At 36.8% G+C, this 22,979-nt stretch overlaps 1 protein-coding gene across 1 annotated transcript in view; it reads right to left on the bottom strand.

Annotated features, from left to right (window-relative positions):
* Window positions 1-22,979, bottom strand: part of PTPRQ (protein tyrosine phosphatase receptor type Q) — a 238,186-nt gene that overhangs the window by 144,533 nt on the left and 70,674 nt on the right. Inside the window, exons 19-25 of the mRNA XM_068971658.1 lie at window positions 22,159-22,304; window positions 15,756-15,924; window positions 14,025-14,315; window positions 13,486-13,761; window positions 12,968-13,119; window positions 8,853-8,994; window positions 5,419-5,688 (exon numbers count right to left, since the gene is read on the bottom strand). Coding sequence (XP_068827759.1) covers window positions 5,419-5,688; window positions 8,853-8,994; window positions 12,968-13,119; window positions 13,486-13,761; window positions 14,025-14,315; window positions 15,756-15,924; window positions 22,159-22,304 — 1,446 coding nt within the window. The remainder of the gene's footprint in view (window positions 1-5,418; window positions 5,689-8,852; window positions 8,995-12,967; window positions 13,120-13,485; window positions 13,762-14,024; window positions 14,316-15,755; window positions 15,925-22,158; window positions 22,305-22,979) is intronic.

Below are 22,979 nucleotides of genomic sequence, written 5' to 3'. Positions count from 1 at the left end.
CTACCAAAGAAAGTAAATAAAAACACATTTCTTAAAGAGTTCTTAGGCGAATTGTGGTCATGGCATTGCATAAGGGGACAGACAGTTCACATGTATGCTGTTAAGCAGTACAGGGATATTTGAAAGAACCAAGAATAGAAGGGGGAAAACAGGGAAATTAAACTTTCCTATTCAGTGCTGATCCACTTATATATATGAAAGCTCAGTGGACTTCCTCTAGGTAACTAATCAGTTCAGTTCAGTTGCTCAGTCGTGTCTGACTCTTTGCGACCCCATGAATTGCAGCACACTAGGCCTCCCTGTCCATCATCAACTCCTGGAGTTCACTCAAACTCACATCCATCGAGTTAGTGATGCCATCCAGCCATCTCATCCTCTGTTGTCCCTTTCTCCTCCTGCCTCCAATCCCTCCCATCAGGGTCCTTTCCAATGAGTAAACTCTTCGCATGAGGTGGCCAAAGTATTGGAGTTTCAGCTTCAGCATCAGTCCTTCCAAAGAACACCTAGGACTGATCTCATTTAGAATGGACTGGTTGGATCTCCTCGCAGTCCAAGGGACTCTCAAGAGTCTTCTCCAACACCACAGTTCAAAAGCATCAATTCTTCAGCGCTCAGTTTTCTTCACAGTCTAACTCTCACATCCATATATGACCACTGGAAAAACCATAGCCTTGACTAGATGGACCTTTGTGGGCAAAGGAATATCTCTGCTTTTCAATATGCTATCTAGGTTGGTCATAACTTTCCTACCTAATACCTACTATTAAAAACTAGAAAAGAAATCACTGCTGAGACTTCGTTGGTGGCCCAGTGGTAAAAAATCCACCTGCCAACACAGGGAACATGGATTCGATCCCTGGTCCAGGAAGATCCCACATGCTGTGGGCCAAATAAGCCCATGCATGGAAAATACTGAAGCCTACACATCCTAGAGCCTGTCTCCACAAGAAGAGAAGTCCTTGCCCACTGCAACTAGAGATAGCCCAGGGACAGCAGCAAAGACCCAGCACAGCCCAAAAGAAACAAACACAATTTTAAAAGGGAAACAAAAAAATAAATCACTGCTGAAAAGAACACCCTAAAAACCACAGCTGCATATTTCACTTTCCTTCTACTAAGTTTTGGGCATCCAAGGAATATAACTTCTTTTCCTCTTGGATTCTAAATTACTGAACTTGGAAGACCTTTGAATAAATCCAAACTATAAAACTAACTTCCAGCAAAAAGAACTTTTCAAACTCAATAGTAAATAACCATATTTACTAAGATTTGAAGCTAATATGGAGAAGAGTAAGCATTTTGAACCAATTTGAGATTTTAAAAGTTAAGTCTTGCATCCACATGAACTTGCTATAATATTTTTATTGGTAAATATAATATACTCAGACACAAAACACTGTTAAAATCGCCAGGTTTGGCTGCCTTCGTCTATATATGCCCTATTTCAACATGTTTGACTGTGACAATGGAACCAGTTTAGACACTGAACACTAATCTGCTCATAAATTCAATCATCATGAAGCATGTTTAACTGTGCCCAGATATCACCAAGTTTACACTGAGAAAAATACCCAATAATCTCTGGAAGGAATGTTAAGGTCAAACACTAGGCAACAAGGGTGTGAGGCAAATTTGATTTTACTTCATGTCAAAAATAAGTACAAAGTCAATGACTCAGAGCTGATTTTACACTGTGACTAATCTTAGACCACCATAAATTAGAAGTTTGCAACAGCTATAAAACTGCTTCCATTCTGAACAATGAATCTCTAGTTCTTACTAATGTCTCATCTACAAACAATTCATGTGAACCCAGATAAAAGCAAATTATTTACCTCGTAAAAATTGTAATCATAAATACAATTACATATTAGATCTGAAAATTAATTTCAAAGACAAATTATTTAAATATTTTTGAAGCAGCAATACTCATATTTCACATGAATGACTCTCTTTAATTGAAAGAAACTTTCACATTTACTGTGGAGAAAATATCTATACTTTTGCCTGATGGAAATGCGGACATAATGTATCAGACTGGAGTAAAACCCTTATAAAAAATCATGAATTTCATGAGAACACAATTCATTTCTTTCTTTTACAAAAATCTGAGTGCCTAGAATGCCCATGTCTCTCTGCTCTGAACTGTTAGTAAAACAAAGACAAGTCAGACAGTCTCCACAAGCAAAGAGTATACATATACAGTGGAATAGAATGGTTCTCAAATTTCAGCACTGTCTCACCCACCTATCTTGTTTAAACGAAGATTTGTGAATTTTATTTTCTAAACTCTGATCCCATAGGTCTAGAGTAGGGGCCTCAGGGACGTACAGGTATGTTCTGATGCAGGGAGTTGGAAGTCCAAACTTTGAGAAACACTGTCTTTAGTGACAAGGGAGGGAGCACAGAACACTTAGTACAATATGTCTAATACCTGCCTAATTCATTTGTTTAGAATTCCAGCAACCTCCATTCATGTGGTCTTTTAATCCTGAGTTAAAATCTAATTCAAATCTTTAATTAAAGGATTTCTTTTTTTACAAAGACCCATCCTTAAGTTAGGGCGGCTCTACATCAAGTGTACATACTTTGATTGTGTGTCTCTTTTCATTGCACTTCTGCTTCATTCCTGTGACTGCACAGCCATCTGGAGTACCAGTGGGGTCGATAATACTAATGAGTCCTCTGTCTTGTTTTCTGAGTCTCAGACCTCTCATTTATCTCAGAATTTCTGTCCTGTCTTTTGCTGCCCTTTATCTCAGACCCAGCTCCCGCCCAATGATCAGGACCATTTTACCTGGTACGAGACCACCCTGGTGGAGACCACCTGCCTGGCTGTGAACATGTTTCCTTCTCTCAGACTCTGTATGGTGATGATCTGCTGCCCACCCACTGAGGAAACACCTGCCACCCCTTTCTGGATCTCTCTGACACTGTTTGCCTGTCCTCTCTGCTACATATCACCTGCCATCAAAATCCCTAGGTCTTCCAGTCCAGTCACTCCCAAAATTTACAAAGTCATCAGAGAGATGCTTAAAAGTATAGATTGTTAGGCTTCATCTCTTGAGAGATTCAGCCAAGTCTAGGGTGATGTCCAGGAATCTGTAGTTTTAATGCTGCTGCTGCTGCTGCTGAATCGCTTCAGTCATGTCCGAGTCTGTGCGACCCCATAGACGGCAGCCCACCAGGCTCCTCCCTCCCTGGGATTCTCCAGGCAAGAACACGGGAGTGGGTTGCCATTTCCTCCTCCAATGCATGAAAGTGAAAAGTGAAAGTGAAGTCGCTCAGTCATGTCCAACTCTTTGCGACCTCATGGACTGCAGCCCACCAGGTTCCTCTGTCCATGGGATTTTCCAGGCAAGAGTACTGGAGTGGGGTGCCATTGCCTTCTCTGAGTCTTAATACTTAGCATATCATTAAAGACTTGTATACAAGAGTAAGTAAAACTTCTGGAGTATTCTGAGCCATCTCTTACACACATCAATTTTCATTATCACCTCCGTGCTTCAGATTCTTAAAATCTGTACATTTAATTCTTATCCTTTAGGAAACAAAATTCAACAGCCAGCACATAAAGGTTCTAGATTGTATATTGAGCCAATTCAATCAAAGTAAGTGGGTGGAAAGATGGTCCTGATGAGCAGGCTGGATAAGTATGGGTGATAAGGCCACTTTAGGGTATTATTATAGGAAGTAGCAAGTCTGAAATTAAATGGGGACAGTCAAGTTGAAGAAGAAGGGGCAAATGGCAGAGACTGAATTGATAAGTCCTGATTATGTGTAGGAGAGGTGGGAGAAAGAATTACATAAATATATGAGGCTTTGTCCCCAATTGATTATAAAGAACTTTTGTCCCCAATTGATTATAAAGAACAGGTACAGAAAAGTGAGGGAGAAAAGGAGAATCCACATTTCATGAATTCCACTTTGAATATAGTTAGGGCTGATATACCAACCAGGGCCTCAGTTGAAATTTTCTAACAATTGGTGGGATTGTTGGTGTGTGTGTATGCACACAAAAGAGTGAGAAAGAAAATAAATTGTATGAGAAAGTAGATCAAATTGATGGAGCTATGTTTTAGAGGAGACATGACTTTGAAACAAAAATGAGCAGCTAGATTCCTGAAAACAGAAAGGCAGTGACATCCCCAAGGGAGGATATTTTGAGATATAAATAAAGATATGGGTAAATTTTGAAGGAAAGAAAATCAAAATCTTTGATGCTATTAGTAAAATGAATACGAACATCAAAGATGGATGATAATGGGGGTAGATTATATTTTGAGTAAGAGCAGAATTTTACTATGGAAAATTGATGAAGTGTAAACAAGGGATATACACACTGTATATCAGATTGTAGGGCAGTTGGGAGAGTTAGAAAATAGCTCAGCAAGGTAGAACCATTTACATTTTTCTCCAGCACTGTTCATCAGCCAGCATCCAGTGAAAACAAACAGTGAGGTCCATTTAGAGTAGGGCATCTCCTGGAAGATGAGTCACGATGACATATTTTGAGATGAACAGGGAAAACCCTGAAGTCTCAAGAAATGTTTCTTTAAAGGATGAGAAGAAAAGGAGGCTGACCTGGATGCTGAAATCAGAGAGAAGTCACACTGTGTCCTGAAGCTCTGCGGTGTACAGCCTCGAAGACAGAAAAGTCGAGGAAACTGGGTGATGCTGATTTCAAAAGGAGGAAGGGGCTAAAAGACATTTCCAAGAAAGGATCTAGATGTGCCAGAGATCAAAAATTATGTGAACCCCCACAGTCCCTACTAGGGAGGACCTCCAGGGAAGTGGTATCACCAGGAAGGAATCGGGCTTTCATTGATACGAAGTCTAATCATTAGAGATGGTAGATGAAAGAGATTATGATAGAGGATGGATCACTGTTAGGGAGGGTGAGAGTTTTCTTCTTTGAAAACTAGAGCTTAGTGACCTAGATATCTTTATCCCAATAATATAAAGATGAAGGCTGTTATAAACAGAAGGAAATAGAAAAAAGTGAGCTGACACTGCAACTGTGGAATTCAGGGAAGCATTAAGAATGCCACAAAAATCCATTTTAAAAAGACATTATATATTTATCCCCCATTTTAAATTATGATGACATAATTCAATGTTTGGTGTTTATATAATAAGAAATACATACTTGTAAAACACAAAAGATTTTCTCTTTTTCCCTCCTCTCAATCTCCCATTGCTGTGGAGGTGGTTCAATGCACCACGCAGCTGGTCCTTACATATATGTGGGATAAAAAAGTATGTGTTCTGTTTTTTAATATTTCTTATATAGTTTTGGGCAAATAAGCTCTAAAGATGACAAATGTTATTGACAAACGTAAAACACAGTCCAGGAACAGTTATGTGTTGCAGGCTAGTTCCCTTTTTCAGGTCAATTCCTTGTTACACATTAGTTACCTGTCTCAGGTGGCGTGCTGACGTTGCAGGTCATTTCATTACCTTCACCAGCTGAGGTTGAAGCCCTTATTTCAAAGACATAAGAGGTATTGGCAAGAAGTTTCATGAATGTATACATGTGATCTTGGGGAGAGACGTTTGTAGCATTCCTTTCAACCGTTATCGTATAATGTGTAATTATTCCGTTTGCTTTTTTGGGTGGATCCCACTTCACTGAAGCTGACTGCCAGCTAGTTGCCGTACACTGTATGTTTTGTACAACATCTGGAACTTAAGAGATAAGCAAATGCCCAAAGTTAAAATTTATACACATGTAACAGATAAATGATTTAATTATGGGATTGCTAGATAAAATCATGTTTAGGAGTAAAGACAGAATGAAAACGTAACATATCAACCTTTAAAGTGTGTTAGCCATTTAGTCATGTCCAGCTCTTTGCAACCCTATGGACTGTGGCCCTCCAGGCTTCTCTGTCCATGGAATTCTCCAGGCAAGAATACTGGAGTGGATAGCCATTCCCTTCTCCAGGGGATCTTCCCCACCCAGGGATCAAACCCAGGTCTCCCACACTGCAGGCAGATTCTTTACCATCTGAGCCCTTCAACATGTGCTCAGAAACTTCTTAACATGGACTGAATCAAATGGGCCATTTTCTATGTAACTATGTTAATTCTTACAATACTGAATCCACCACTGAATATTCTCCTAGGCCCAACATCAACACAACCTCAAATACTCAGAAGCAACTGGATAGCCAGCTTCAAGTTCAGGCAGTGGTTGAAGCCTGCCTGATTCATCTTTTAATGGGAAGGAGCAGTCTTAGCCATATTTTATGATGGAACTTTCTAATGCAAAACACCCCAGGTGGCTTAGTGGGTAAAGAATCTGCCTGCAAGGCAGGAGACGCGAATTCCATCCCTGGGTCAGGAAGATCCCCTGGAGAAGGAAATGGCAACCCACTCCAGTATTCTTGCCATGGGAAAACCCCACAGACAGCGGGGCCTGGCGGGCTGCAGTCCATAGGGTCGCAAAGAGCCGGAAGTGACTGAACAACTAAGCACGCACACACAGATGTAGATGCAGGCGCCTCACTTATGTGGCCTAACAGTACTAGGAACATGCAACTAAATTTGGGACTTTGCTTATATATTCAGATGACTTTTTTGTAAAAATCGTGAAGACCTGATCCCTCAGTACTTACAAAAAAAAAAAGACTGAAGATGGAAACCAGCCCCAGTTTTTAATTCAATCCCAGTTTTTTCTAGAACTTCCTTGAATTTACTTGGAAGTAGGCACTATATTTGGCAGATCTACAGCCCACCAGGCTTCTCCATCCATGGGATTTTCCAGGTAAGAGTACTGGAGTGGGGTGCCATTGCCTTCTCCGAGTTAAAGAGAACTACCCCAGGCCCACCAAAGTGACCCAGAGAGTGTGTACTTCTAGGGAAATATCTGATTATCTAAATGTCCCCTCATGTTGGCATAGCTTATCTTGTTACAATAAAAAGAGGATGCTGTAAAGAAAATTTGCATATTGTCAGTTTGTGGATTACAAACAAGCAGTAAAAAGAAAAAACCTGTCACTATGGGGAAGCAGATTTATTTAAAGAACATTCAAGTCATATTTGACTTGCCTACAGTTCTCTCCTCTCGCCTAAATTTCTGTCTTATCTTTACAAATCCTTCATCCTCTGTAAGATAAAGGCATCAGAGCTAAAGGAGAATAACTTAGGGAGGGTGTGTGGCATTTAAAGAAAAGATCAGTCCTCTGTTGATCCAAGGTTCTGGCAGTTACATATGTTTAATTATTTGCTTTCTTATTTTCAAAAACATATACCATTATTTTCAAAAGTAATATGAACAAGAGATAGTTGATAATGTGCTTAAGTTTATATTATAAACCTAGATTTTGATGAGCATCCATTTTACTGACTCTATAAACCTAAAAACAATTCATTAACCAGCAGATATTATAACACTTCAAGTTGGAAATTTTATTTAACCAATCAGGCCATAGCATTTTATGGAATTATTTTATTTCACTGGTAAAATATATTTATAGGTTTACAGAACACTGTCTACAAGATAAGCCTCAAATCTTTATCAGTGTACTATGTGTGTAAATGGTTCAAATGTTTCTTTTTTCCTTACGGGTTCAGCGTTTCCCATAGAGTCACTAATTCATGACCCACATTTCCTGCAGCCACGTCCACTTTTCACTAGAGGTCAGAGGCTGATGTTCCAGTTCAGTGTTTTCACTAATTTTCTCAGCCCTTTTCATCTCACTGCCTGAATCATGGCTTCATCATCTGAATTATGGGACTAGGGCATCAGTAAAATTTTTTGAGTACTTGTGTGTCCAACACTCTAATAAGTGCTTTATATGGATCTCTTCAAATATTTTTCCTAACAGCTATGGGTGGCTACTGCTAAAATATGTTTCTTTTTGGTTAAAGATATAGAGGCTCAGCAGTCATGTGCCTTTGCCAAGGTTTTACTAGTAAGCTGCAGAGCTTGGATTCAAATCCAGACACTGATTTCAGAGCGTGCACTTTTATCCACTATAAATACTATTTACTAAGCATGTCTTAGGGGCATGCCATGAAAACAAAGTATCACATATTCACATATTAATGTGAAATGATTATCAGTGAGTGGTCTACAATTTCAATTTAGGGATTCACTAAATGCATCCAGACCTACAGGGAAGAAATGACTAGCACAGAATCAAGTGCTTAATCAATTAAAAAAAAAAAAGAGAGTGAGGAAGACACGCCTTTAAAAACATGTGCTTCCAGTTGAGAGAAGGAAAAGTATTAAATCTTTAAATCAGTTCTATATGAACACTATTCAACACACAAAATCGAGCTATGGCATGTCATGACACACAGGTAAGTTGTTTAATTAGGCCAATGGTATTTCATAGTCTTCATAGGCCCTACCACATGTCACAGATGAACTATGGAGCAATACAAGCTTACATACTGACTAGTACTCTTCAAATGTCACAATATACATTGTTGTATTTATTGTGATACTATTTTGTACAATATACAAAAAAATCATAGATTGTTTTCATGAAAATATGAATCAACCAGTTAAAAGTGATTAATGGCTTTTCTCTTTTTTTCCCACTCCCAGCAATCTCAGGTAGTACTAGGAACTAGGTAATTTTCATATATATCCAGTAGTGTACTTTGCTCCTAAACTAGTCTTTTATTTCAACTTCCTTGGTCCAAAATGAAAAAACATGCATAAATATATATCTATTTGATTGCAGACAACAAGACCCAGTCTAGCCTGAAAGCACTAAAATTCAGTTTCTTTGAGTGAATAATTAAATATTGATACTTAGTCATGTAAACTGAGAAAGGAAAGGGGAAAGTGTTATATACAAAATCAAACATTTTAGCATCCAAAAACCGCGTCTAACCTGATTCTTGAGTTGTGAATTTTACTACGTTACTATATTGATTGCCATTTCCAACTTTCGTAAAGGCAGTTATGCTGATGGAATAGGTGCTGACTGGTTCCAGTCCAACAAGCCTGGCTTCAGTTTGAAAACCTGAAATATTCTGAAAAGCAGAAAAAAAAAACCTCTTAGTCACAATGCATCATCAAAAAACTTCTTTATAATTGGAAGAAATATTTTTAATTCATAAAAATTATGTCTTCTGTGTTTAACCTATGATTTAATAAGCATGGGTATTTTTAATTAAAAATTCAAGAATTAAACAGTTTTTGTGTATGCCCCAGGGTATGGTCAGCTGATGGCACAAGGATGAACTGTACACTCATCAACACTGAAGAAACTCATAATTGCCATTGTTTTTTAAAGCTGAAGTATTTTGTGTTTACTTTGTCTCTCTGATTTTTACTTAGAATTGCATATGATTACTTCCTTTAAATTTGCTAAAATTAAAGTCCTCAATTGGAATCCAACTTATGAGCAGTCAGTGGTACTTTATTTTTCTTGAATTCATCAAAATTCATTTTTTAGTTCTCAGTAACATTCCGTTTGTAAATTATTCATCGGCTATTATACGCTAGGCACTGGGAACACAGCAGTGCATGAAACAGAACCTCTGCTCCTATGAAGCTAAGCTTCAGAATTACGAGTTTTTCCCAGACAATTCCTAAATTTCTAACTTTATGCATTCTCTTAGGAAAATGAAAAAAACGAACAAAACAGTTATCACAAAAAAGGATACGGTTTCTCACAGAAAATTTAACCATCAAAAACAAACACTTCATTCAAAGAGGACTGTCCTAACAGAAAGAGCACTTAAGATTTATAGTTATCCTATGGGAAAAAAAAGACAACCTCTTATGTGGTATAATTTTAAGAATACTGTATTATATCTGATCCCAAATATAAAACAGCTTGACTTATACATTAAACATTTCAGTGGCAGAAATTTAACAAGAATACTCACTCTCAGGGCACTCATAGTTAGAATCATATCTTAAATTAATCTCTTACAAGTTATTGATATCCTTTATGAATTCACTGTATTATACTATTTTCTTTCATTGTTTCTTAATTACTATTTACAAAGCTCATGGTTAGATAACCAGAAGATTATAAAGATGTATAAGATGTGGTCCCTGTCATCCAGGAACCGTTATATTCATTCGGAAAATCTACCAACAACTGTATACAGAGAAAAAAATTAAACACAGATGAATTTTGACTTGGGTTAGAAGGGGTGAGTGAGTACACAGAGAAATGACTGAACTCAAGATATTATAATAAAAAGTGTGAGTAGCTTATTGCATAGTAGACAGACTGACAAATTAAACTGTAAAAGGGAGACATCAGTAAGGAATATTTTCAAACATAGTTTTAGCAGAACTTTCTCTTTCAGGATGTGTGAGTGACCTGACTGGGATGGCAGGAACATTTGGAGCGGTCCAAGAGTTATCATGCCTCCATAGACACACATATCACTGGGAAGGTAAGAGAGAAAAGAGAGAAAAGACACTGCTGTGTGGGGCACAGAGGGAGCTGAAAACAGAACAGAAAACAGGACACCACACTCAGAAAGAAAGCCCCACAGTGGGAGGAAAGCAGATGCTCTAGACGCTGAGAAAGGAAAGACGACGGCAAAGGGCACATACAGAGGGATGGGAAAGATAATAAGGCTACGAGCGTTCGTAGGAGACGAAACAGACGCAGAAAGGAATGACTAAAAGCAGTAGCAGATTTTAAAGGAAAACTACTCTTTCCACCTCAAAAAGGATATATTTAATACTTCATGGTAGCAATATTATGTTTATAATATAAACATATTTATAGTGAAATTTCAATGGGAGCATTTCTATTGAGAAAACAGATGTGTAAAAAACTTAGAATATAACTTATTCTCATATTCAGGTAAAGAAGCACTGTCCTTTCAGGGTTAGTGTAATTACGATGCTGAATGAAATTCGTTCTTTTGCAAACTATGACAAAAAGAACAATAGGTAACATGTTTTTCACATACTGGGGATTGTTTTAAATGTTTGATACAGATTTTCCTCTTACAAGCTTCACTTTTTAATGGCTGCATCTTTACAAATCCCATTTTGCACTTGAGGAAACTGAGTCATAAGAACTTAAGGAACTGCCCTAAGGCAGCACAGTAAGTCTTGAAGGCAGGGTTGCAACCATTTGGAAATTACTGCAAATTATTCCAACCAGTAATTTGATGCCAGAGTCCTTAGCTAATGGTGTTAATGGTAGACATCTCTGCTCTGAGGGAAAGATCACACATGTATATCCACGCTTCAATATTCATACGTGTTTATCCTAGGAATGGCCATATTCCTTCTTATTTAAAGATAATAGAAATCATTATTCCTCATGCCATAGCATTAGCATCATAGCATCATAGCGCTGCTTTTGATTTTGTTGTTATTCACTTTGTAAGCTACACATGCTATAAAAATAATTTACCATCTGTAATAAATTATAATGCATATAATACTGGGGATGATGTTTATGCAGGATTTTTGCATCCTCCATGCTGTAACTGAAAAGCATTCCAGTACTTCATTTGCCTTTGGGGAAAAAAATAAGAACACTTTCTCAAATAAATGCTAGTCTATTACAATATATTTTGGCAATTAAGTGCTATAAATCATACAGGTATATTTGAGATCCTTTGTTACATTAATTCTTTGGGTATTTTTCGTTGATTCTGAAACCTAAAAATGGAGGAGCAAAAGGGCTTTTAGAATGGAAATGAATTAGCATTGAAGGAAAAGAATAATGATATATCGTAAAAGACCAATTAGTGTGAAATTATACTGTATCTGGGAAGGTTACTAGAAGTCCAGGATAAACACATCTCTGAAAAGGTTTAAAATATTCACTTGGTACTTCTTTTAACACTTGGTAGTTTTCCCTTAGTTATGGTTTCATTTTCTACAGTTTCAGTTACCTGCAGTCAAGCTCAAAGTCAAAGTAATTCAAGATACTAAATGGAAAATTCGAGAGATAGACAATTTATAACTTGTACATTGTGAGCTGGTCTAAGTTGTGTGATGCAGTCTCCAGGCATCCTGCTTCATCTTGCCCTGGGTGTGAATTATCCCTGTGTCCAGCGTTTCCTGCCTGCTAGTCCATGGGCTTTTTGGTTATCAGATCAACTGTGGGATAGCACAGTCTTGTATTCAATACACCCTTATTTTACTTAATAATGGCCCCAAAGTACAAGCGTAGTGATGCTGGCAATTCAGAGATGCCAAAGAGAAGCCATCAAGTGCTTCCTTTAAGTGAATAGATGAAAGTTCTCGACTTAATAAGGAAAGAAAAAACATCGTATGCTGAGGCTGCCAAGATTTGTGGTAAAAACGAAGCTTCTGTGAAATGCTGTGAATTGGGGAAGAAGGAAAAAAATTGTACAGGTTCTGCTGTTGTATCTCAAACTGGAAAAGTTATGGCCATAGTGTATGATAAATGCTCAGTTAAGATGGAAAAGGTGTTAAATTTGTAAAAGAAGATGTTTTGAGAGATAGAGACAACATTCACCTAACTCTTATTACAGTTTATTATAATTTTTTAAATTTTGTTGTTAGTTATGGTTGTTAATCTCTTACTGATCACAGCTATGGATGTATAAGAAAAAACAGTACATATAGGTTTAGTACTATTCTGGGTCTCAGACATGCACTGGCAGTCCTGGAATGTAACCCTTGCAGCTTTAGGGGGATGACTGCAGACATATATTACACTTGAGACAATAACAGGTTATAAATAGTCTGAAAAAATGTACTGTATACTTTTGCAGCATTAACAAAATGGTGTAATTATTTCTTAACTTGCAGGTATCTAAAAACTTTATATTCTATTAAAATGCTCTAGAAAGTACTTTACTTCCATATCTGACAAATGTTTGCTGTCTTTTCCTCAAGCATCCTTAAATTGTGGGAAACCAAAGAGATTTTTCTTTTAAAGATGGCTTTTGTGTTATTTGAAACAGTCCATTTCCCCCCGCATGTCAAAATATTTTACAAGAATTTCTAAGTTTTTGAAATAAACATACAGTGTTATAATCAACCTACCTTATAAAATATAGTATCAGTTTCATGTTCATGAATTTTTAAACTATATATTTTAACAATACCGCCTGGAACAGGACTTGGACTCCATTTCAGCCATACAAGGTCTGAAGTATAGTTGACTAAAGTCAAATTTTGAGGAGGTGCTAAAGGCACTGCAGGAAAACACATTACAAAACTTACATTCATAACATTTTTAGCAGAAAAACATCATCGCGACCCTAGCTTCTGGAAGACACTAGTTAAGAAAGATTCATAAACTGATCATATTTTAATTGCAGAAATAAAGAGCATAAGTCGCGATGCTTTGTACTTGGAACTCAGAAGTTCCAAAGTAGCTTTCAACAGAACAATTTGTTCTGAAACTCAAATTTAAAATGTTCAGCAAAGCAGATGAATAGTTGTCAGCCTGTTACAAATAGACAATCAAATCTCCTTTCATTTTCCATGCTTTTCCTTAGAAAGAGACAGCAAGTGCTGCAACAGTAAAATCATTGGAAGAAACATGGATTCTGGCTTACCTGACTCATCTGTGTAAAAGAAAAGAACACTGGAAGGACCGAGTCCTTTTATAGTTCTTGCTGCAGCAAAAAAACTATATAATGTAAATGGTGAAAGCTCTTCCAGTATTACATAGTTATCAGAAGTAACAAAAGAATAATTCTCACTTGGTCCTTGTAAAGTTAAATCATAACTTATTATTGCACCATTTGGTTTTACTGGGGGATTCCATGATAAAAGAACTGAGGTAGAGGAAAGGTTTTTAAAAGTGTTGATTATTGGTGAAGTTTCTGGGACTATAAAAGAAAAAAAGAATATTAAATGAAACAAAAGTGAATTAGTATCAAAAAGAAGAGGCTTCATTAATAATGGGACTTAATTTTATCAACAGGTAATTATTTTAAGAAACTATAAACCTTATTGTGTTTATTGAAAGGCTAATTACTTAAGAACAAACAGAATCTATGTAGTGATAAGAATAACATTTTCTAGCAGAAAGCAATATAAATAAGAGAATACCAACTATCTGCGTAATAGGCAATAAAAGGGTTCAGCCTACCATCTTCTTCAGTTCGGATGTGTAGTTGGGCAGTATATGTATCAGAGAATCCCTTTTCTGTTGATGGAGTGACTTTTAAGATATAGTCAGTATATTTTTCCAGATTATCAAAATACACGCTTCTCTCATATGTAACTAGAGGTGGTCTCACGTGGCGAGGAGTCTGCTGTGAGCTCAAAGAAACATAGTAGAACACTAGACCGTTTGGTTGAGACGGAGGACCCCAGCTTACATTTATTGCAGTTGACGAAATGGACTCGTAAGTCAGGTTTCCAACAACTCCTTCAGGTACTATGATAGGTAATGTGCAAAATATAAAAATCATCAGTCACCCTCGGTAAAATTTAAGTAAATTCACAAACCAGAGGCTCATTGTTGAAAGGGCAACTAATCACCAGCTTCTACAGTGTTTAGATCCACACGTGGTAACATCATCTACTACAAAATACCTTCTAAATAACTACATTAAAATTATGTTCAAATCATTCAAGGTAAACCTTGTCATCTCTAATATGTGTGAATTGTTTTATACAATGCTCTCTTGGCTTTTCTTTCCTACAAAATGGGTATTATGAGTCTGTGTAGATTTTGAGTATGTGATGGAAATTATGTATATGAGACTATGAGTGTGCAAGTATGTACATATACATGTATACTCAGATTTTTAATTTCTTTCTTCTGGAGATTATCCTTATTGACATGTGAAGTCACCTAGGACCTCTTGCCAGGAATAGTACACAAAGTTTATTATTTATGGTGCTATAATACTGACTGATAAAACATTATAGCTTGGTGAAAATCTTGGGAGAGATCTCCATTTAAAGAATGCCTGAAATGATGTTGACCACATACTGCTCTAAACATTTTAGCTAAAACTCCCCCAAACTTATATATTCTGCATATTCTATCATAACTACACTGCTCATCAGTGAGTAACCAATTTGAAAGATTATTCCTAACAATGGGAAAAGCATTCACTCTTCATACTTAAAGTGTCTGTCAATTTATAATCTTCAAATAATAAACATGAAATTTTACTCTCAGCAGCAATTTAGGTCAATACCGTTTCTCAATAAGAGACTAGCCTTTTAAAAATAAATGGACCATAGAAACAACCACAAGAAGAAGTGGGTAGTGATCCATGCATCACTGTATTCTCAAACAGAAACCTAAAAAACAAGAGCTTCAATCACGATAGTTTTCTGAATACTCCGCACAAACAGGATTCTGCACAATCCACAGAAAAGGAAACTGTCAGAGTTAAAAAAAAAAAAAAGGTATTTGGGGCATATTAGTCTTAAACACAATAAGAACAAAATGCTTCATAAAGTCCTTTGTGAGTTTAAAGACTGAAAAGAAAGCCAGTTGCTAGAGAGAGGAACAATGTCATTTCTAGAGCAAATGGATATGAAGTACTGGAAAATCTGTCCACACATGCAACCGTATTTTTCACGTCCAGAAGCGATGGCTGTGATATCTTTTGAAGCAATAAAGGTGACAGAATTTTTATAAATGGATGGTAGCAGTTTCCATGAATAGAAAAGGTTGTTACTGTTGTAATAGGTTTACAGCTATATTAATGCATTTTCAAATTTCTCTGACTAGTTAAATGTGCCTAAATAAAATATAGATTTTAGCACCAATACATACAAATAGAAAAAGATTCTGAAAAATTATAAGGTTTTAAATTTAATCCTATTAAAGATTAACAAATGCTTTTCATTTACATACTGTCTTGATCTGTGTATACGTGAACTATGCCACTGCTTTTATTCCCATTTCCAACTGAAGTACTTGCTGTTACCCAAAATGTATAGTAGCTGAATATTGCCAGTTTATCTATTATTGCAGATACAGTCATATTGTCAAAGTCATTGGTTACTTCATGGAGTGTAAAATTCTGAAAAATAAACATATTGTTTTTAATTGTTCAGAATATATATTTTTAGTATATATAAGCATTTCAAAGTATCATAGATTGGTTGCCTCATTGTTTTAATATGTTAATTTTTGAGGAAAATCAACATAGAATTTTTTTATCGCAATAATTAAACTGGAAATATATTTGTACTAAAAGAGGAATCAGTGGTAGCAGTTTTATTAAAATGATACACAGATTAGCAGAGTTAAAACTCCAAGCTTAGCTGGCAGTGGGGAAGGTCTAATAGTGAACCGAAAATGCTACAATGTGCTGATCAGTATAGTTCCCTTACAAAACATTCAAGTATTTTTCAAAATTTGGCTATATATTTTTAAACAAATTTGGGAATATTATAAAAATTTTCTTTTTTTCCTTCCTATCAACAATGTAGGAATTATGAAAGTCTTCACCTCTATGAGTTCAAATGGTTATAATTTCTTTTTCTTTTCTTTTTCCTTCCCTTTTTCCTTTCTTTTTCTGTACTCATGTAGAGAAATAGGAAAGCAGTTGGATACACTCTTACATGAGCTAAGAAAAAATTTTAAATTCTCTTGCCTGACTTCTAGTTATATTTGTTCCAAGCCATTTTATGATAATTAAGGAATTGTAATCATTGCCCCCTTTACCAAATTTTAAATACAAAACATGGTCAAAATCAACTCTAAAATAAAGAAAAATAGGCTTTTTAAAAAGTCATGTGTGTAATTAAATATGAATTAAGTATGAATAATTTTGTAATAATGTAATTCTATACAAAGAAATCTGAATCATTCCAATCTGTACAAAGTCCTTAGAGTCCAAAGACCTGTATTCAATTTGGACAGAAGTCCTAGATAAATCATCTGATCGCAAAACTTGTCATCCTCTAACTGTGAAATGGGAAGAACCTCTTCAAAAGCCTTCACAGAGGGCTTTTGAAGATTAGATTATATGAGGCAAATAAAACACCACCATCTCTGGCACATGATAAAAGAAACGTAATAAATAGTAAAAGGCTATTTCAAATTAATAACACAGGATAATCAATTCGACTAAAATTTATAGTTAGCATGGCTCCGTGATGTATCAACCAACTAAATTCCACAAAGTTCTGTGGTTCTTTGACAGTATGTGGGACAGTGAGTGTCATAAAAGATCTACTTCCATTTTGTGGTGACTTATAAAGTAATAGACAAGATAAGACATTATTAATCACACAAAATATGATCTGGGAACTTTAATATCTTCCAACACATATACTTTACAGATGGTATAACTGGCTCATATAATCTATCTCTTAAAATATTAATGGAGCCTTTCTATTTTTTTTTTGTTATAAAATTTACTCTGGTTACATATGACCCTGATGACAATTAAGTAACGAATTACTCTGAATCACCAGAATTTATTTATACTGAGTGTGAGTAAACATGCACAGACATGTAACACATTTAGAACCAGATCAGTTATCCAGATGATTATCCCATTCATCTATTTATTTTGAAGGGGGGAAAAAAAAGCCGTGTGGTTCAAATTATCTAATTAAGGCTTATTCTTTGAGAATATAAATACAGTTGGAAGGTATTTAGTAAAAACTTCTCAAACTTGATTAATCAAACCAGTACTTATTTAATACATTTTAATAAAAAAACTAATAGAGTTTTGCCAAGAAAATGCACTGGTCATAGCAAACACTCTCTTCCAACAACACAAGAGAAGACTCTACACATGGACATCTCCAGATGGTCAACACTGAAATCAGATTGATTATATTCTTTACAGCCAAAGATGGAGAAGCTCTATACAGTCAACAAAAACAAGACCCGGAGCTGACTGTGGCTCAGATCATGAACTCCTTATTACCAAATTCAGATTGAAATTGAAGAAAGTAGGGAACACTGCTAGACCATTCAGGTATGACCTAAGTCAAATCCCTTATGATTATACAGTGGAAGTGAGAAATAGATTTAAGGGCCTAGATCTGATAGATAGAGTACCTGATGAACTATGGAATGAGGTTTGTGACATTGTACAGGAGACAGGGATCAAGACCAACCTCATGGAAAAGAAATGCAAAAAAGCAAAATGGCTGTCTGAGGAGGACTTACAAATAACTGAGAAAAGAAGAGAAGCGAAAAGCAAAGGAGAAAAGGAAAGATATAAGCATCTGAATGCAGAGTTCCAAAGAATAGCACAGAGAGATAAGAAAGCCTTCCTCAGCGATCAATGCAAAGAAATAGAGGAAAAGAACAGAATGGGAAAGACTAAAGATCTCTTCAAGAAAATTAGAGATACCAAGGGAACATTTCATGCAAAAGATGGGCTCGATAAAGGACAGAAATGGCACGGACCTAACAGAAGCAGAAGATATTAAGAAGAGGTGGCGAGAATACACAGAAGAACTGTACAAAAAAGATCTTTATGACCAAGATAATCACGAAAGTGTGATCACTCACCTAGAGGCAGACATTCTGGAATGTGAGGTCCAGTGGGCCTTAGAAAGCATCACTACGAACAAAGCTAGTGGAGGTGATGGAATTCCAGTTGAGCTGTTTCAAATCCTGAAAGATGATGCTGTGAAAGTGCTGCAATCAATATGCCAGCAAGTTTGGAAAACTCAGCAGTGGCCACAGGACTGGAAGAGGTCCTTTTTCATTCCAATCCAAAGAAAGGCAATGCCAAAGAATGCTCAAACTACCACACAATTGTACTCATTTCACACGCTAGTAAAATAATGCTCAAAATTCTCCAAGCCAGGCTTCAGCAATACGTGAACCGTGAACTTCCAGATGTTCAAGCTGGTTTTAGAAAAGGCAGAGGAACCAGAGATCAAATTGCCAACATCTGCTGGACCATCGAAAAAGCAAGAGAGTTCCAGAAAAACATCTATTTCTGCTTTATTGACTATGCCAAAGCCTTTGACTGTGTGGATCACAATAAACTGTGGGAAATTCTGAAAGAGATGGGGATACCAGAGCACCTGAACTGCCTCTTGAGAAACCTATATGCAGGTCAGGAAGCAACAGTTAGAACTGGACATGGAACAACAGACTGGTTCCAAATAGGAAAAGGAGTAATGTCAAGGCTGTATATTGTCACCCTGCTTATTTAACTTCTATGCAGAGTACATCATGAGAAACGCTGGGCTGGAGGAAGCACAAGCTGGAATCAAGATTACTGGGAGAAATATCAATAACCTCAGATATGCAGATGACACCACCCTTATGGCAGAAAGTGAAGAGGAACTCAAAAGCCTCTTGATGAAAGTGAAAGAGGAGAGCGAAAAAGTTGTATTAAAGCTCAACATTCAGGAAATGAAAATCATGGCATCTGGTCCCATCACTTCATGGGAAATAGACAGGGAAACAGTGGAAACAGTGTCAGACTTTATTTTGGGGGGGCTCCATAATCACTGCAGATGGTGACTGCAGCCATGAAATTAAAAGACACTTACTCCTTGGAAGAAAAGTTATGACCAAGCTAGACAGCATATTCAAAAGCAGAGACATTACTTTGCCAACAAAGGTCCGTCTAGTCAGGACTATGGTTTTTCCAGTGGTCATGTATGGATGTGAGAGTTGGACTGTGAAGAAGGCTGAGCGCTGAAGAATTGATGCTTGTGAACTGTGGTATTGGAGAAAACTCTTGAGAGTCCCTTGGACTGCAAGGAGATCCAGTCAGTCCATCCTAAAGGAGATCAGCCCTGGGATTTCTTTGGAGGGAATGATGCTGAAGCTGAAACTCCAGTACTTTGGCCACCTCATGCCAAGAGTTGACTCACTGGAAAAGACTGATGCTGGGAGGGATTGGGAGTAGGAGGAGAAGGGGATGACAGAGGATGAGATGGCTGGATGGCATCACTGACTCAATGGACATGAGTCTGAGTGAACTCCGGGAGTTGTTGATGGACAGGGAGGCCTGGCGTGCTGCGATTCACGAGGTTGCAAAGAGTCAGACACGACTGAGCACCTGAACTGAACTGAATAAAAGACACTGTGTCAGGCACACTGAGGGGACAAAAGTGGGTAATTGTTAAAATGGAGAAGAGTTAATATGAAACACACTGGACCACAATTGGAGGAGGTACAAGATGGATTGCCCAGTTGTAGCAAGGAGCTTAAACTCCACAAAGTCTGAAGAAGGACAGATCACTTCACAACCAACTCAAGTGTTCCAAATCATAACCAATTACTGAAAGTAACGTTGATCTGCTATAATTATTTTTATGTTCTGTGATTAAACATTTATTGAGCATTATGACACAGTAGCAGAGGATATCAGGGAATGGAAAGACAAGAGTCAGACACAATCCTTTTCTTCACAGTATCTAGTATGGGATAAGGGAGCTAAGACAAGTAGCAGACACCAGGAATAGAAAGTAGACTATGACGTGTCATGCATAAGGGATACTACAAAGTTCTGTGGGAAGAAGAGAAGGAAGAAAACAGCTATACATCTATCCTGCTACGTAATTTTCATTTTGATGATTTCTTCTACTCTACCATTCCAAAATAGAAAATTAAGTAGTGAAGATTTTTATGCTATATTTAACTAATTCTAGAAATAAATTAAAGCACAGATGAACTTCAAGGAATATTAGAAATGTTTTGACATCATTAGCCTGTGCCTTCTTGCAGCTGTCATACTTGAAAGCATTCTTAACATAACTTAATAAAAGATTACATTTTCTAAGACAATGAGTCGTAAATGGGATCATATTATATACTCAGGTTTGAATAAGAAAGTTCATAAAATCACCTTGAAATTATAGTTAAACTTTTGCCCTTGATTACTTAAGATGTGGACAAAGAGAGCCAAAACAGAATCAGACACAAGCCGTGAAGTAAACTGTAGTAGAGACAAAACCTTTGCTAAAGGTTCAGAACTACTGAATTTTGAATACTGAATATTGGTTAAATGCATGAAAAAAAATCTGCAATTTGAATGGCCTGATGACATAACAACAAATTATTAAATTTATAAACAAACTGGGAAAAAATGCACATTGTTTCCATTTTCCTTCCCCAAATAGAGTAGAACAAAAAGAAGCAGCAAAAATTGTTTGATGCACAGAGTTAAACAAACAGATTGTCCTTTCTTATGCAACCTCACTCTTACAAGGCCTGGAGCAGACTATTAAAATCCAACCAACCTCTGGACTGTCTTTTACTCATCGCTGGGTAAGGCCTAAGACAGCGTGCAGAATTCTGCTCTCTTTTCACTAGCCTAAACTGCATCAAAGGAAGTCATACTTTAGAGAGGCTTCTGCTCACAAGAAGTAACTCTAGTGACTAAACTTGGGTTATTAATCACAAATTGAATTAGGCAACTTAGATTTAATAAGACTCCTCTCTATTCTCCTTCTACTAAAAAGGATACAATGACTTAATAGTGGTCAGAGTAATAATTAACATTCAGTCAACAGTTCCTAATAGTAAGGTACATATTCTGTAAATGGGCATTATTTCTTCTATATCAGTGTTTTCCAAATTATATTCCAACTCTCCGATTCCTGATTCAATCACAACTGTCCAGAGTTTTATTCTTTTCTAATGTTAGAGTGAAATAGTTAGTTTGGAGAAGTAAAGGAATCCGGCTGAAAAACTAAAAATATTTCTCTAAGTGAAAGGCACTTCAGCTATTGTAATAACTATTGTTGTTCGTATTTCAGAATGTATCCATCTGAAAATTATTCAACCCTACAACCTTGAATATCACAAGTTGATAAGTGCATTTTGGTACTTTCATTACATCTGATACTAAGTGATAACAATGATGATGATAACCCCCTCCTACTAACAATGGAAAAATTTTAGACTGGAAGAAAAATACACAAATACATCCAAGCATGAAAACTATTATATACAAACAAAGGGGAATGTTTTTTAGCTGAAAAACAATTGAGGGTAAGTGAAACCATCAATTCTCTGGAGAAACAGCACTGAGAGCCCATTTCTATACAGAATGTTTAAAAGGTGGCAGCTTCATTGCTGGTAAGACATTTGAAGCTGATCCAGAGACGTGTGTGTGTCTGAGTGCATGTCTGCATGCATAGACAGACAGATTAAAATATATTTATTTCTCCACCACATTTTTCTATGTCAATGGGAGTTTTATAAAAATGTCTATACATAATTCTCAATGTAAGATAAGAGACATTTTCTACTATGCCAAGTCTTTATCAACAGAGCTGAGAGATGTAAATAAAGAAATAGGAGAAAACTCAGGTCTTACCTGGATGAAAGTACCTGAAGTATTTCTGTAATAAACAGAATAATATTGTATAATCCCATTAGGTTTTGAAGGAGGTGTCCACACAAGAAGTATTGATGAAGAACTGAGGTTTGAATAATGAACATCTTTGGGAGGATCACTTGGTGCTAAAAAACAAACAGTTGAACACAAAAGTGTATGTACCTGTGTCTCCAAACAATGTCTGAACTGTTCTAAATGTTATCTATGTCTAAGTTATGACTGTTAAAAATTAAGAGTATCTAATTAGAAGTCAGAAATGAAATCCGTAAAGCTCATTCGGCCATCCCCATTAACACTCTACCACAGGAATCTCCAAGCAGAGGACAAATGGATTTCTTATTCGTAAAACACTATCCCAGTTCCAAATCAGGCCAATGCCTTGGATTTGGAAAGAACATATGACAAGTTTCCAATACAGAGTGCATACTATGAAATTCTAGTTTAACTCAGCACTTTGAAACTGAATAATGGAGGACAAAGGCATAGAGCTGACTTCATGTATTTTATTTTGTTTCATGAAAAAAAAAAAAAAAAACAAACCCTAGGACCTCCCTGGTGGTCCAGTGGTTAAGAATTTGCCTGCCAATGCAGAGGACATGGGTTCAATCCCCGGTCCAGGAAGATTCCACGCATTGCAGGGTAACTAAGGCCATGGACCACGTCTGCGGAGCCTGTGACCTAGAACCCAAGCTCCACAGTGATAACAGTGAGCAGCCCACACATCACAGCTAGAGAGTAGCCGCTACTCCCTGCAACTAGAGAAAGCCCGGGCACAGCAGTGAAGACCCCGCACAGCCGAG

The sequence above is a fragment of the Capricornis sumatraensis genome, chromosome 4 (assembly GCF_032405125.1).
Source record: "Capricornis sumatraensis isolate serow.1 chromosome 4, serow.2, whole genome shotgun sequence".
Taxonomy (NCBI): domain Eukaryota; kingdom Metazoa; phylum Chordata; class Mammalia; order Artiodactyla; family Bovidae; genus Capricornis; species Capricornis sumatraensis.
This window is presented reverse-complemented; position numbering and strand designations above follow the sequence as displayed.